At 48.6% G+C, this 15,155-nt stretch overlaps 1 protein-coding gene across 2 annotated transcripts in view; it reads right to left on the bottom strand.

The window, feature by feature from the left end:
* Positions 1–544: 544 nt before the first annotated feature.
* Positions 545–15,155, bottom strand: part of REXO1 (RNA exonuclease 1 homolog) — a 42,360-nt gene continuing 27,749 nt past the window's right edge. For both annotated transcript variants that reach the window (XM_069790114.1, XM_069790115.1), the window contains exons 9-16: positions 14,324–14,461; positions 12,308–12,421; positions 11,579–11,652; positions 7,911–8,021; positions 7,421–7,536; positions 7,114–7,252; positions 4,404–4,524; positions 545–3,516 (exon numbers count right to left, since the gene is read on the bottom strand). In XM_069790114.1, coding sequence (XP_069646215.1) covers positions 3,428–3,516; positions 4,404–4,524; positions 7,114–7,252; positions 7,421–7,536; positions 7,911–8,021; positions 11,579–11,652; positions 12,308–12,421; positions 14,324–14,461 — 902 coding nt within the window. In that variant the 3' untranslated portion in view covers positions 545–3,427. The remainder of the gene's footprint in view (positions 3,517–4,403; positions 4,525–7,113; positions 7,253–7,420; positions 7,537–7,910; positions 8,022–11,578; positions 11,653–12,307; positions 12,422–14,323; positions 14,462–15,155) is intronic.

The following is a 15,155-nucleotide window of genomic DNA, read 5'->3' on the forward strand; positions in this document are numbered from 1 at the left end:
GGCTCTCCTGGGGAGCCTGGTCAGGCGCTGGGAGGATGCCCAGGCAGGCGCTGGCGCTCCTGGACTTTCGCTCCTGCTCCGGGATGGAGGCAAGAGGAGCCAGGACCTGCCCCACTGCTGCCCCGTGGCTCAGGACACTGCATGGGGGGCGAGGAAGGGTTTGCACAGAGCAAGGATACAGCCCACACCACCCTAGGCACCACGGGCATTACCTCGTCTCGCAGTCCCAGGGGGTTGGGCTGGACTTTTGCAGCAGCCAAGTGGCACCAGTTTCACCCCCTCTCCTCCAGCTCCTCAGCTCACCCCCAGAAGGCTGACACGCCGCAGAGAGGCACGGACTATTGAGAGCTGCAAAGCCGGTGACAAGTGCTGGGGGAAGGCTGGGCTCTGCTGCAGAGCCACTTTGTGAGGACACGGAGGAAATAACAGTGGCTGCAAGTTGAAGGGATGCTCCAGAGAAGCCTGCCCACCTCCGGGATGGCTCCAGCACCCATCCTCCCCAATCTGGACACAGGCAGAGCAGACCCAGACTCAGGAGCGTGCGTCTAGTCAACACTCTTTTATTAAAAACAATTACAAAAAGTTACAGGTTACAATAGTTATGTACAACCCAAAAACCTCTTACCAACCACAAACCTCTGGATTTACAGTGTTATGGTGCCCGGGGGTGGAGGCGATGGCAGCCTGTGGGTCCGACACTTGCTCTGACCCACACCGACAGTATGGGTAGAAGTGGTCCGCTTTCCCACTAACATCCCACGAGACAGGCAACCTCCCCTCCACACACACACCCCACTCCAAAAGCCTCATTTTAGGGGGTCCCAGCTGAACCATGGGGAAAGGAAGGGGAAATGACTGAGGTCCCCTGGCCTGGCAGGACTCACGCCTGGAGGAATGCACCCTGCAGCACTTTCTGCCTTCCCCAAGCCCAGGCAGTGGGATCAGGCCAAGCAACCAGCTCCCCAAGCAGGACACCAGCGTGCCAGGTCCACGTTAGAAATGTGCCAGCTTTTCCAGGGAAGACAGCTGCTGCAAGAGAGGGCCAGGGAGCTGGGACTGCCTGTCCAGTAATGGAGGAACCTTGAGGCAAGAGCCAGCTTTGAAATCTAACATGGCTGCATGGTAGATCGGTGGGCTGCTCCAGGTACACTCTGTCACTGCAGCCGGGTGTGAAGATAAACAGGGGAATAAACAAGGAAAAGAGGCAGAACCAGGAACTTTCCTCCCTGGTTAGGAAGCACTGAACTTTCTCTCTGTCTCACCCACAGCCTGGGCGGGAACAGCATCGTTCCCTGCAGGCGATGGGAGAGGGGGACAAGACAAGGTGTCCCAAGGCTGCTTCACAAGAAAGCCCCATGGCAGGGAAGGAGGTGGCTGCAACGCTTGGCAAAGGTGGGCTGCAAGGAGAGCTGGATGCAACGTGCCCTATGGAGTGCTGAGGGAGTGGCAGGGAGCTGCACAACCTGAAGTCTGGGGTAATGAACAAGCTGGCAGCCTGTGCCACTGCCTGCCAGAGGACACACAGAGGGGCTCAGCAATAATAGGAGCCTTTACAGTCCCCGCTTCTGGTGGCTTCATGAGAGCCTGGCAAAGGTCAGGCACTGGAAGCCACATCCTTGCCTCTGAGGACAGCAGTACCAGCGCCCTCTGGCCCACGCAGAGGGGCCCGAGCAGGACACCCCTGCCCACGGCACACAGCCCAGCCCCGTGCTCCTCCCCACCACTGCGCTGGGCACAGAGGTGGGACAGGTCAGCGGGATGTGGCAGGTGACACGCAGCACGTCCCCAAACTCTGAGCCCAGCACCACCAGCGGGGGTACAAAGAGGCGGACCCACCTCTGACAAGAACCAAAACCCAGCAGCTCCCCTGCCCCACTGCCACCGGAGCAACACAGCCAGCCCGTGCCAAGGACACGGGGGCCAGCACCATACCAGCTACTGCTGGGAAGCAATGCCAGTCCTGCCTGGGAGGGGCGAGGCGATTGCTGCTCTAATAATGGGGCTAAGCTGCTGCCAGGACCTCAGCTAAAAGACCTCATCTATCACAGACCATTTTGATCAGCTCTGTTGTTCCTCCAACAGCAACGGAGCCTGGGCGGAGAGAGACCACTAGAGCTGTCCAGTCTGCCTGTGCTGCTGCCCCAGTTGCTGCAAGCATGACAGAGACACGCTCTCAACAGTTGCTTTTGTCCAGGGGCCAGACAGACAATAACTGGGTCTTTTGCTCTTCTTCAAAACACCCAACATGTAAACTAGTTTAAAAGAATAATTTTTACCTATTGCTTTTGCTCTTGCCTGCATCAACTCCCTGCTATCAGGGACAGCCTGGTGGGGAGTCCTGCAGACTGTTAGAGGCCACCCTTAGGTGCAATCTTAGCTGCACCTAGGTCCCCCCAAAAACCTTGATCCCTACATACAAGCTCACTGGAGACATGCTGGAAGGTCAGGGTCAGGGGAAGGACAGCTTGTCCTAACCCGCAAAGACACAATGCCTGCTCTTACCACTGTCCTCCCCAACACAGCTCCTTCCCTGGAAGGCTGCAAGTTGCTGCTTGGCTCTGGGAGCCCAGTTTGTCCCAGCCCTACTGTCCCTTGCCTCGCTACTACACACATGGCTCCCTGAGGTCTGGGCAAGGTCTGACACTTGTGGTTTCCCCCTTTTGCAGCGATTGCAGAACCAGGATGCCAGCCCTCACTGAAGAGATCGCCTGGGTCGCAGCAGGCAGTAATTCCACTGACCCCATCTCATTCCTCTCCGACCTGCTGCTCCCACCACACACTCTCAGAGACAGCGTCCCTCTCTTGCAGCTCTGGCTTTCTCCTCCACAGTGGGACTGCACTAGGATCTCCTCCCAGATGGCTTGATCCTCGGCTCTCACCACCCCCTGCTTGCCACACCAGCAATCCACTCACTTTACAGCTTCCTGCACAACTTTCTTCCATTTTCCCCCATCTCCAAACACTGTGGGAATCTACCAGCTTTGGAGTACAGAGGCAATTTAAGTTACATTTGAAAAAAAAAAAAAAAAAAAAAGGAAAAGATCTACCTTTAACTGAACCAGAAAGATCCTTCTGCACATATCCAACCGACCTCTAAAAGCTTCTCCTAGGAACCAAGAAGTTCTCTCTGGTCGTGCTACTCAAAACCACCTTGCCATGCCTACAAGGCAATTGTTGTACCACAAAGTATCCCTCAGGTGGAGTAAAGAGGATCTGAGAGCCACTATCTGGACACAGGGACCTGCAAGCAGTGAGCTAGTGCCATTCAGCTGCGCCAGCAGCAGTCCTTAAGTCCCATAGATACCTGTGAGTGCACGGGGAGTCTGGGGTAGCATGCTGCTGCGTACAGGTGGACAGTGTTACTCTGAGCATTTATTGCACTGCTTCAAAGAGGTGGAAGAGGAACAGGAGAGAGAGAAAGCGCAAGTCATCGTTTCACTTTAGCATCTTCTTTGATCTTCCAGACCATCAGCTCCATGCAAGCTCTGGCATCCTCACTGGAGTCGTGCCCTTCCACTGGGGACAGAAAGACAAGGATGGCAGTTACCACCTTGGCCCAGGCAGTGTCTCTGCTGCACAGGGGGTGCCTGCTCACAGCACAAAGCACAGAGGAAGGCTTCCCGAGACCAGGTCCTGCCTGACACTGCTCGCCCAGCTGCTCACTGCCCTCTGCCACAGCAACCACAGGTGCATCTGTGATCACCGTGAACCACAGTGATGGATTTAAAGTAGAAGAATTTCTGCTAAACACATCTTTTGCTGGACTTCAGCCTGACACCATTCCCTTGTTTAAATTAAGGGCTGAAGTCCTGCTAGTCTGTAGGCCCCCAGGCTACAGAGTAGCTGGTCAGAGGCACCTCAATTTCCCCAGCAGTACGTTTACAATGTGCTCAAGGAAGATGGAAAGGAACATGCCATGCTTCAAACAGAAAGGTCTATCTCAGTTTGCCAGAGAGGGAAGGAAGGGCATGACATGAGGCCAGGCTGTATGGGGCTTTGAGCAGCCTGATCTAGTGGAAGGTGTCCCTGCCCATGGCAGGCGGTTTGGAAATAGATGATCTTTAAAGTCCCTTCCAACCCAAACCATTCTATGATTCTATGACATGGCCTTGACAGAGCTATGTCTGGCCTTCTCACACCACTTCTCTGGTCCCCACTTAGCACAGAAAGGGAAGAAGCAAGAGCTGCTGGCCCTCAGAACAGGGTTCAAACTGAAACTGTGTGGCAGAGACTTCATATGCTGGCCCATTCACAGCTACTGCCAGATGCTATGCAGGAAAAAAAAGATTAGGACAAAGAGGATGATGGGGCTTGGGGAGAGCAGAGGAAGGCAGGTCCAAGGAGCCCACACCCACGTGGGACAGGACACGAGACCCTCACTTTCAGCTCCTCCTTGGTCTCACCATTGTCCTGGATGATGCGCTTGAGGTAGTCTGCCATCAGCGTCCGGAGAGCCCGTTTGTAAGGCAAACCCAGCCGGTGGGGAAAGACAATCGCAGTATCCACCACTGTGCCATGGATAAGCTGGAGGGAGGGAGCAGGAAAGAAACATGCTTATTTTCCCTCTCCCACAGGGACGGACACTCCTTAGGATTAACCATGCTAAAGCAATCTTCCGGTCAGCCTCTCAGGCTCAATGTAATGCTGTCGCCAAGCTCCAACCCAACCAGTCTTGCAAGAGGCTCTGGCTGAATCAAAGATGACTCCCCTTTGAAGCATGCATGCACACAGGCTTCCCAGTGCTCTGCCAGCCAACATACCTGCCCTTGAAGTCCTGCCTAACTGCACATTCAAAGTAGCAGAAATTCAAGGCTGATTCAGTTCGAATAACTCAAACAACAGGACAGGTCAATCCTTAATACCCCAGCCTGAAGAAGCTGGCATACCTCTGAGAGTGTCTTTCACAATGAAAAACTAAGCCGAGGAACCAGTTGACCCCACAAAGCTTTTAACAGCCTTTCAACTGCTTCCCACTTCTGTCCACATCTTGAGAAAGATGTGCAAGTCAAAACTGTACCTAACCCATTATACATCACGCTGCTTCTGCAGAAAAGGCCTAACCCTCAAGGTGCAAACCAACCTGAAAACTTCCAGTCCGTCAGCAATGAGTCAACAGGAAGTTTTTAACCAGCACTGGCTTAGCAAGGATGAAATAGGGCAAGGAGATCTTGTACTTCTGGGTATAAGGAGCTACACAGTGGATGGAAGGGAGGCCCTGGGCTGGTCCCATGTCTGGGTCAAAGTGCCTGGGCACACATGAGAGGCAAGAGGTTTGCTGTCATCTAGGTATGAAGTGTCATCGTGCTGAAGGAACTGAGGATGCTGAACAGGTCAACATGCTACCTACCCTGCACCAAGGGCCCCTATGGAGGGCCAAAAGGCCACATCTGACAGAGTTCATAAACATAGGGTAAGCTGGCTTTTTTTTAAATACTAATTTCTTACTCTCAGGCTAAGACAAGATTAATCCTCTTTTGCCAAGAATACGTGTTCAGTAAGAGCTAAAGGAACGTGGATGAAGGCAGCCCACATCTTGAGTACAAGAGTAAAACGCAGGGTCTAAGAAATAAACCTGTATGCCTGACCAAAAGACGGCTCTGCAAGTATCCACACAGGATGACTCAGACAGGACCCTGATAATCCAGTCTCCTCATCTGCCTCGACTCTTCCTAGGCACCAGCTAATGTTGCGTGACAATCCGTAACTTCGTCATTAATAGTTTCATAGCCCAGCTCTGTAAATGCCTGAGAACAGCTGCAGTTTAACAGAAACAACCTGCTACGCTCTTTGGAGTATAAAACTGCCAACATTATGGATAATCTCTCCTAGACTGCAGTCAAGTTTGGCACCCACCCAGGCACAATGATAATTGCTTATGTAGATCAGGAAGACTGAGGAAACAGGATAATATAGCTTTAAATAAAAATTGAAATGCTATCACCATTTGGAGCTTGCCATGGCCATTAGCGAGATGTCAACTTTACTGCCACAGCCTTCAGACATTACGACTTGACATGCCACTGCCTGTCACGCTCTGCTATATTGCTCTCGGGTTCGTTCTCTTGGCAGTGTCTGCGATGCTAAGAGAAAATCATGCCTCTAAGAGGCCAACGCAGTCATCTTGTGCTGATAAAACTGTAAATAATTTTTTTATGATGATGATGAACTCTCCAAGAGGCTGGGATAAAGGGTGCCATGGAGAGGTAAAGTGCTTTGCAGGCATTAAAACCTCCTGCTTCCAAACCATCACCGTGAGCTGGCAGCCACAGCTTCTTCATCAAAGAAGGTGCATGATAAAAAATGGCTGGAGGAAGTTCTGGCTTGTGAGCATAGACTAAAGACTCAGCTCCTGCCTGCCGCACACTTTCTTGGTGACCCTGGACAAGCCCCTGGGGATCTATGTTCAGAGTGCAAGGGGAGAAGACAGCCCTCCCTCAGAGACAGCAGAGATGGCCGAGAAATGTGCAGGGTAGACTGAGGAGGGCCAGGCAGGAAACAAGACAGATAAAAGGTCAAAATAGCTTGATCAAAGTAACACCACAAATGACAGCAAACCAGGCAGAGAACCTCACTCAAAGAAAACAGACTTTTTAACATTAGAAGAGGAACCATGAGAATTATCTCAAGCGGCAGAGACAACAAAGAGGCTTGTCCTGTTTCTAAAATAGTTACTGTGGGCATCCAGAGGGCACAGGGGACTCCGGAGCCTCCCCTGTTCATGCCCTGACCCTGGCTGAGCACATCTTCAAGCCAGTCAAAGCATGCTGACACCAACAGAGGATTCTTGACTATATGGCAGGGGTGAAAGGCAAATGATTCACGATCAGTCCTTCCAACCAGCTCTGCTCTATTCATCCTCCCCAGTCACCTCTAGAGAGGTCTGTCAGCCTGGGCAGCACCAGTCACTAAAAGCTGGGGTGACATGAGTGACACACATGACCTACTCCCTTGCTCTTCCACCACAGACAGCTTCCCACTGGCTCAGAGACAAATCTACTGTGTTCCTCCTGGTTCTTGGAAATAAACAGTTCCTAAATTTAAAGGAGACATATAACACACACCAGGGGTGGGAAAGAACCAGAGGGAGATGTAAACACAAGACATGCAAGTTACCTTTAGTGCAAATAAGTCACTTTCCAAGCTGTGCCCTATCAATATGGTATCTGCACTGAACATGTTCAGTAGGACGGCTTGGACATCCCGCAGGGTGATACTAGTGTTCTCCAGGTCCTCTTCTGTCACACCTGAGAATCTGCAGAGCAAGAGGAGGGCTTCCTTCACTAAAGGACACCTCAAGGCCCAAAGCATCTCAGCCATTAGGAAGTGGCGGTCAGTGGAGTTTCAACAAGTGCTCCCAGCCATTCCCCCTAAGCTCCTGATTCTAAGCACAGACCTCTGATCCAAGGAAGACTGTCCTTACCTGGTGTTATAGTCCACCACCTTGGTGTCCGGTTTGACAAAGGTGTCGTATACCACTTTCAGGTCAGAGTTGATCACAGTTACTCTTGTCAGCTCCAGTCCTTGCTTGGTGTAGCACTGCAAGCAACAGAGCAGACATGAAGACAAGTGCATCCCAACCACAGCATGGTATCAATGGAGCCATTCACCAAAGTGCTGCAGCTCCCCAAATGCAGCACATCTAGTGTAGCAAGGCCAGCCAGCAAATACTGCTCAATATCAGCCAGCTAGCTACAGCTTTTCAAGGGTGCATACAGTCCCTAAATGAAACACACATTGCTAGAACTAATTAGGAAGAGCTAATTTAAATGTACAGGACCAATATGAATCCACAGCAGAAAGGAAAGATGGTAAGGAAGCAGACCTTTCCTTCAGCCACTTGTATCACACCCTCGGCCTTCCCCAAAAAGCTTTATTTTGCTTGTGTATTGCCTCTATCGTTAGGGACCCACCATTTCGCAGTCTAATGCGTAGATTCCAGGGTAGCCATCAGTCGTAGGCAACTTCTCAAAAGTCTTCACAAAGCCATCAAGGCTCTCCTTTCGCCCATCATGGACATGTTGCTTAAAGGAAAAGGAAAAAGAAGAAAAAAAAGAAAAAAAAAAGGGACAATTGTTGATGGTAGGAACAAGAATCCAAAAAGTCTACTTCACTACAACATCGACTTATACAAGAAGATTTTTTTTTTTAATCATTTCTAAAGGTTAATGAAGAATAAGTTTTGCCTACCAGTCAGTCTAAGAAGTTCACCACAACAGCAAACATAGCCATATGCAACCCTGATTCCAAAGCCAGATCAGGGCTAGTGGCATCATATTGACAGCTCACATCTTGGGACAAGTAGCTTTCAACTTTCAATTCAGAGCAGAATTACTCAGAAAGGGTCACACTGAGGTCTTACACTGACCTAACTCCAGCTGCTGGTTCCTGGTTTAGCTTGCAGCCAAGACATGCCCAGGTGCAGGATTCTAATCCCAGACATCCCTGTTTGAGCATTAGCATCAGATGTATCATAGCCCATAGGCAGCATGAGAAACTGGTGTAATGAAGTACCAGAAAATGTCAATGTGTGCATACAAACAAAAGCCACCGTATTCCAAAACCACACAGCTCGCAGACAAACGGGAGCTACTGCCTACCGGCACTTGAGGCAATAAATAGAGAGTATTTCCAACCACTCTTCATTATCCCTAGCTAAAGCTCTAGGGTCAACAAGATCCAGCACAGAAGAGCTCCCTGAGCTAGCAGGAAAACTCAGGGAGGGATTTCACAAGCAGCTTAAGCCAATGCAAGACTAAGCTGCTGTTGCAACAGGCACTCCCACTCTCCTCTCCTCCCCACCCTACTTGGTCAGCCTGAAAGCCTTCTTCAGAGGGGGGAGTTTTAAACTGGATGATTGCACTGATCTGGTTATCTGTACCACCGCACCAGTGGGGAAGCAGGAACACATAATCGAGGGCAAGGCAGAGGTTGTGACAGCCCTTTTGCCCACTAACATGATTTTAGGTCAAATTAAACTGCTGCACCACACCCAGAGGTGATGCTCTCTCTCCCTTATTCCCCAGTGGGTTTTTTTGTTTTGTTTAAGTTTTGTCTATCCCTAAATCTCAATGTATTTGCACACAATCACAGCAGCCTGTGTACAGCCTTCTTCATTGTGCTTCTCACAGATCTCACCCTACAAGGAATCAGACTGTACTTGTTTGTGTCAGGATAGAAAGGCTGGAGAGATGAGGAACTGAGGCACTTGTAAAGCTGAAACCTGTAGGCAGAGGGATAACCAAAGCAAGGGTATGCATATTTTCCTGCACAGGTTATTACTGCAGGTGCAGCCAGAGTACAGAGAACTACATCATCTGAAGTTAATGAGGCAGCTGAGCCAACACTGAATCCAATCTCTCCCTGTATCCAAAGCCAGCACTGTTCAAAGGCCACATGGTCCGTTGCTTCCCAGGAGCAAGAGGCCACACTTGTCCATTCTGCATCTATGCCCCCGAACCTGACCGTTTTGCTGAAGAAATGGATAGGGCAGATTACCAGGCCAACAGATAGTAAACGTTTCTCTTCCTTGCAGCTTGATCCCTTCCCACCCTCTGTAATACAACATAACTGGGCAGTGAAGGAAAGAAAAAAAATTTAGGTGTCTTTCTAGACTAGTTCATGTTCTGCAACTGTCCAATTCTTCCTTGCTGAGAGGAGGGCAGAAAAGTTGCTTCTGTTTTTCAGACCAGAGAAAGAAGCAGACTCAGTTGTCACAAAGAACAGCAGCTCCAAACTCCTCTGCTCCTGGGGAGCGGTAGGTACGAGCACAGCTCCATCCTGCCATCTCCTGCCACAATGGCTAACTGCAGCATAATCCAGACAGGCATATCCCAAACGTATTTGGAAGGAAAAAAGACAGACATGCTTTTCTAACCAGCTACGGATCTAGTTAGTTAGAACAGTTTCTTATTAGAAATATTTGCTGTTTTCAGTGCCCTCCTTCAAAGCTGAAGGATACTGTGCTCCCCAGTAGCCCAAACATCCCAGTATCTCATTGCATACTCTCATTCTGAGCAGGCTGTGGACTCCAACCTTAAATCTACCAAAGGATGCTGTGAAACTCGCTCATTTGGATGAAAAAAAACCAAGAAAACCAGAACACACAGTGATCTGTAGCAGCACAACAACTAGGAGGCAGATGCAAAAGGATGCCTGAGCCCTGCAGCATTGGTGGCATGCTTCATTGAGTAAGAGACTATTAGAGAGATTGTATGTTTCTTAAAAGGCCATGAGGTTTTATGGTCTACAACAGCCACGTAAAAACATGCGGAGAAGTCACGTTTTTATAGTCCCATCAATTTCTCCTGACTTCCCTGCTGGATGTTTTTTGGAACAGTGATTAAAGAGAGATCCTAATTTCACATGAAAAAGAAATAGGAGAAGTAGCAGCCTGCCTGATCCCATCCATGCTTCAGACTGTGCAGGGCAGGCTTTTAGGGTGCCCATACAGACAATTCTTCCTATTTTAACAAGCCTTGAATTTTGCCCCAGAATTCACTTCCTAGCTCTAGTTTTTGGCCAGAACAATAAGGGCACACACCTCTCCAGAACCTACAGCCAGCCTTGCTAGCCCTGTATCGCTTGAGGTCTTTCCAACAGTGGGACAAGAAGATGCTTTATAACAGATACGCTCTAGGAGCCTCTTCCACCGGACATGACCCTTTTAGATCCCCTCTCACTTGGTTCTGCATCATGCTCCTCTCCCCTGCATGGCAGCTGCCAAATATAAAAATGCCACTGAAACAGTGACAAGGAGCATCCCCAGAGACCTGAGGGAGAGGCAAAAGATGGATTGCTCCCTTCTGCCAATGTTTTGAGAGGACCAGTGATGCCAGGCTGGGAAGCCAACTCTCCTGTTGCCTAAAGGGGGGGAAAAAAAAAAAAAAAGAAAAAAAAAGAAAAAAAGAAAAAGAAAAAAAGAAAAAAAAAAAGGCACCTGTGCAAAGGTATCCCAAACAGTGTTCAGCTCTATCAAAGGGCCAAAACTCCATTCCTGTGCAAGTTTTTCATTCTGCTTTCTAGTGCTGGGATCCTTTCCCCCTGTCCCTCCTCAAGAGAAGTAATAGTTATGAGTCACAACAGGCTCTTTGGGAAGCTTCCACCCCTTAATACAACAAAGGGCGTGCAGTAAACAGAAAACTAAGGAAAGATTTGGCCTACAGCAGAAAGTTACCTTAGCACAGGCATCTGGGAAAGGAAAAAATGGGAAAAAGGTTTTGGCACACTGTTGTCAAGGCCCTGAGACTGCTCTTTGAAAGGAAATCCCTTATTTCTCACTTCCTCAGCGCTTCCCTAAAGAAGTCTGTATGTGAGCTTTTGCTGGGCAGCTTAATTCACTGGCATTTGCTTAGAACAAATGAAACCACCTCAATCCAGACAGCTGAGTCTCCTCCTTCCTGCCAAACATTGAATCTTCCTGCCTTTGCATAGCAAAAGATATTTCAGAAGTACTTGTTTTGTCCCCCTTAAGGGAAGCCACCATTCTTCTAGAGGCTTAAGCAACAGTTACACAGCCATCACCACAGTAAGCAGAGGACAAATGTCATTGAGAATAAAAAGGTGTTGTTCAATAACTTACTTTAGCAACCTGGCAGCCTGGTGAACCCACAGCTCCTGAGCAGCAGCTGTAATGAGTTTCCCATCCACCTGGCACTGAAAGAGCAAGAGATAAGAGTCAAAGAGAAGAGTCCTGTTAACAGGAGACCTAAACTTTAGCTCTTACATGCAGAGATACCCTGGATGAGCACAGCAACAATAATGTGTCAAATAAAGGGGGAAAATAAGTATGGATTCACATGCAGCAATCTAAAGAGTTTAAGTCTTTCACACTCAGCCAGACAAACTCCAGAAGCCACCCGGATGCTCTGCTGGAAAACCACAGCAGAGCTCAAACTAGGTTAGTGTCTTGCTGCAAATGAATTCAGCCAAGACAAGTAAACTCTCCTGGGCAGTGACAGGCATCTAGAGCTCCCAAGTCAGCCTCCTAAAAAGACTGATTTTTTTCAAAAGGCACAGGAAGGTTTGTTTTTTCTTTTACTTTTTTTAAACTGAAAGATCAACAACCTCTGCTCCAGCCCCAGTGTCACACTTTCAGGACTGTCCCACTACTTCCCAGCAGCTCTTTGCCAGGCTATTTCAGCAGCAGCAGGGCCACCCAGTGGCGAAACTAGGAACTGTCACAACCTGTGAACGTGACAAGCCCCAAAAGTCACAAAACGTTCCGCAGCAACTGAAACCCAAGGCAGACTCCGTGTTCGAGGTTAGAGCACAGCTAGCATGTGACTAAGCCCTCTTTGAAGAGATATACCTCTCTGCTTGCGTAGCCTTCCCCAGTGATGGACACACTCCTCTTTGCGAATGCAGTTTCCAGAGGCTGAGACCATGTACTCAGTGCCACAGCGACAACAAATCCTGCAGGAGGCTTTAAGAGGAGAAGCAAAAGTCAGGTCACTAGAAATCCTTCAACTGTTAAACTTGGCCAAAGCACAAGTAAATCAGCATCACTCAAGCCCCAAACACTGGTGAAGCAACTTTTCCTGTTAAAAAGGATTCCAAATGTTGTTTCAAACTCCCATAAAAGACACAGCAATCCCTCTGAAAATGCAGTCCTGTAGCATTTGCCTCCCAAACACTTCTCAGAGGCAAACATAAGATTCCCTAATGTTTTTGGTGCACAACATCAGCTTAAACACAGTTCACATCAACATTTGCTGCATTGTTTCCCCATCCACAGCAAATTATGCTGTACTCTAACACAGTTAATTTAAGAAACAGGATAAATAAGTCATTCTTTGGACATCAGAGGTAATGAAGCCTGGTTTCCAGGGGATCTGTGCCTTGTCACTTCCAAATGACATTCGAGTTCTTCCTGGGTACAGCTTTTCTGTAAGGATTCTCCAGCATCTAAAAATGGGAAGACTTACAGCACAGCCTGGCCCACCGAGGGGGCAGTTACAAACTTCTCCCTCCTGTCATCTGTGCTTGTACTGCCCACAATTCAGAGAAGGGAGATGCAAAAAGCCACAGTAAAGGAGTTGACTGTCCTGCTTCTGATCTCCATGCAATTCCCCGAGTTCTAGTGTAAGCATTTAAGCTCCGCATAACACCAGTCTAGACCATTTTTGTCCACTGACCATGGTCACAGCATTAACAGACCAGCAATAGCTTTAGTTAAATAAGAACAAATTCAAAGATCCTGCAACATCTGCAGCAAAGTACAGAACCAGGAACACGATCTCAGAATCATATAAAGAAGCTGGCTGGTTAACTGGAGAAAAGGGCTCTAACAAATACAGTACTTGACAGCATTAATGCAAGAGAGCTTTCGTACAGGTTGCTTCAGCAACCACAGGACAAATGTAGACACAAGGTGTTAACATGGATGAGCACTTAACACACTTTAGCAAGGTCTCTCCAAAGAGATGCTCAGAGGAGTGTGGCAAGGCACCTTAAAATATATCCTAAGTATGTGTTTTATCCCTGCTGCACCACAGCCTGCTCTAATCAGTGTTTGAGAAGCATTAATCCTGCTACAGGAGTTCAGAAAATTCAGACAGAGGAGGACCCCATCCTATACTGAGGAAACCTGAGGGATTATTTTGTCCCGTTGCAAAAAGGGCTTTTGGGGACTACTTGGCCCAGCGCTGTCAAGAGATCAAGCAGAAAACTGCAATCCAAACCAGCAAGGCATGACCCACTGCAAAACCAGCCTGGCCCAATGTCAGTTCATATCCCACTGTAACAACAGTTCATACGCAGGGACACACAAAAAAATATCCTTCCCCTGCAACAGCAGAGCTTTGTCAGATGCTGAACAGGAGCCTCTCTCCAATCATTTCCCTTGCAACAGCTGCAGGCAGCCTCCAAGTTAGTGCAACGAACTTGGGAGTCAAAGCCTGCACTGAGTAACCAAGTGCAAAACATGTGCCCTCACAGGGGGTGGCCAAAGGCAGCTTGTCCAGGGAGGCAACCTGACCAATTCATATTCTTTGGCAGCAATTAGAAACCTCACTCAGCCTCACAGCCCCCCATGCCACAAACTATAAACCTTGTGTCAAAAACAACATTCTTGTGACATGCAAGGTGAAGAAACTCGTCCTCTAGAAAGGCAGCAGACTTCTGCAGCCACACGCCTCTCCTCTGCAACCGGCTGGCCTGCAGAGACAGAGGTCACAGCCAAGGAGACGCATCACACCAGGAGCAAATGGCTCCATGCTGAGACCAAGAACATCTTTATGCAAAAAGACCAGTTGCAAGCAGGACAGGTGTCTCCAGTTGTAATGTATCTAGCAAACCTTGCAGAATGAGAGCTAGCAGAGCTTACAGTCAATCGTTTTCTTCTCCTCTGCAGTGAAGAGGACAGCGCGGCCAGGCTTCTCCGGGTGAGGCATTGGGTAACCATTTTCCTTTAGCTGCTCCTCAGTCATGAGATACTCCTTTAGTCGCCGGTATAAGGCAGCTCCTATACAAAAAGAGAATGCTGAAGCCAGATCACTTAAGCAGGGGCTGCTCTCTCTTACTGTTTTTTGCTTTATCAAGCCTCCTGGCAGGGACTCCCAATATTTTGAAATTGCTTCCACTGCCTTTGTTCAGGATTGACAGGGAAATAGGTGTCAGGGCAGTATTTTTTAAAATCTGGTCATTGGTGCACAAGCTGATTTTTAATCTCTTCAACAACCAGCATTAAGTCTGGAAAACATAGCTGAAACAGAATTCCCCCAAAGGGCCCATCTTCAGGCCTTTCTGTTACCAGTGTGAGACTTCTCCCATTTTAATGTTTTAAATGCTTTAACTGGTAATTTGTAACACAGCCCAAAGAATACGGCTCAAAGGCCACCCACAGCTAGCTAAAAAATTCATTATCAGAAGCTTTCTTCCTGCTGTTGATTTCAGGCTGCTTGTTTCATTTCACAGAATAATTATAACTTCTTGCACTCTGCTCAATATCTATTCTTTCGCTGCTACGTTAAACCCTTCCAGTATTGCTGTGTACCCTTTGATGTTGCTTAGCTGAGCTATACAGGCCCTTTTAAGCTTTCTCCGTGTCAATTCCTTCTGCTCCGTGGCCTCCCTGTCTCTTCTCTGATCTCCTCAACAATTTGCCTACATCTCTTGGCAACCAAAATACCCATAACCGATTTGAGCCAACATGAATA

The sequence above is a fragment of the Haliaeetus albicilla genome, chromosome 8 (genome assembly GCF_947461875.1).
Source record: "Haliaeetus albicilla chromosome 8, bHalAlb1.1, whole genome shotgun sequence".
Taxonomy (NCBI): domain Eukaryota; kingdom Metazoa; phylum Chordata; class Aves; order Accipitriformes; family Accipitridae; genus Haliaeetus; species Haliaeetus albicilla.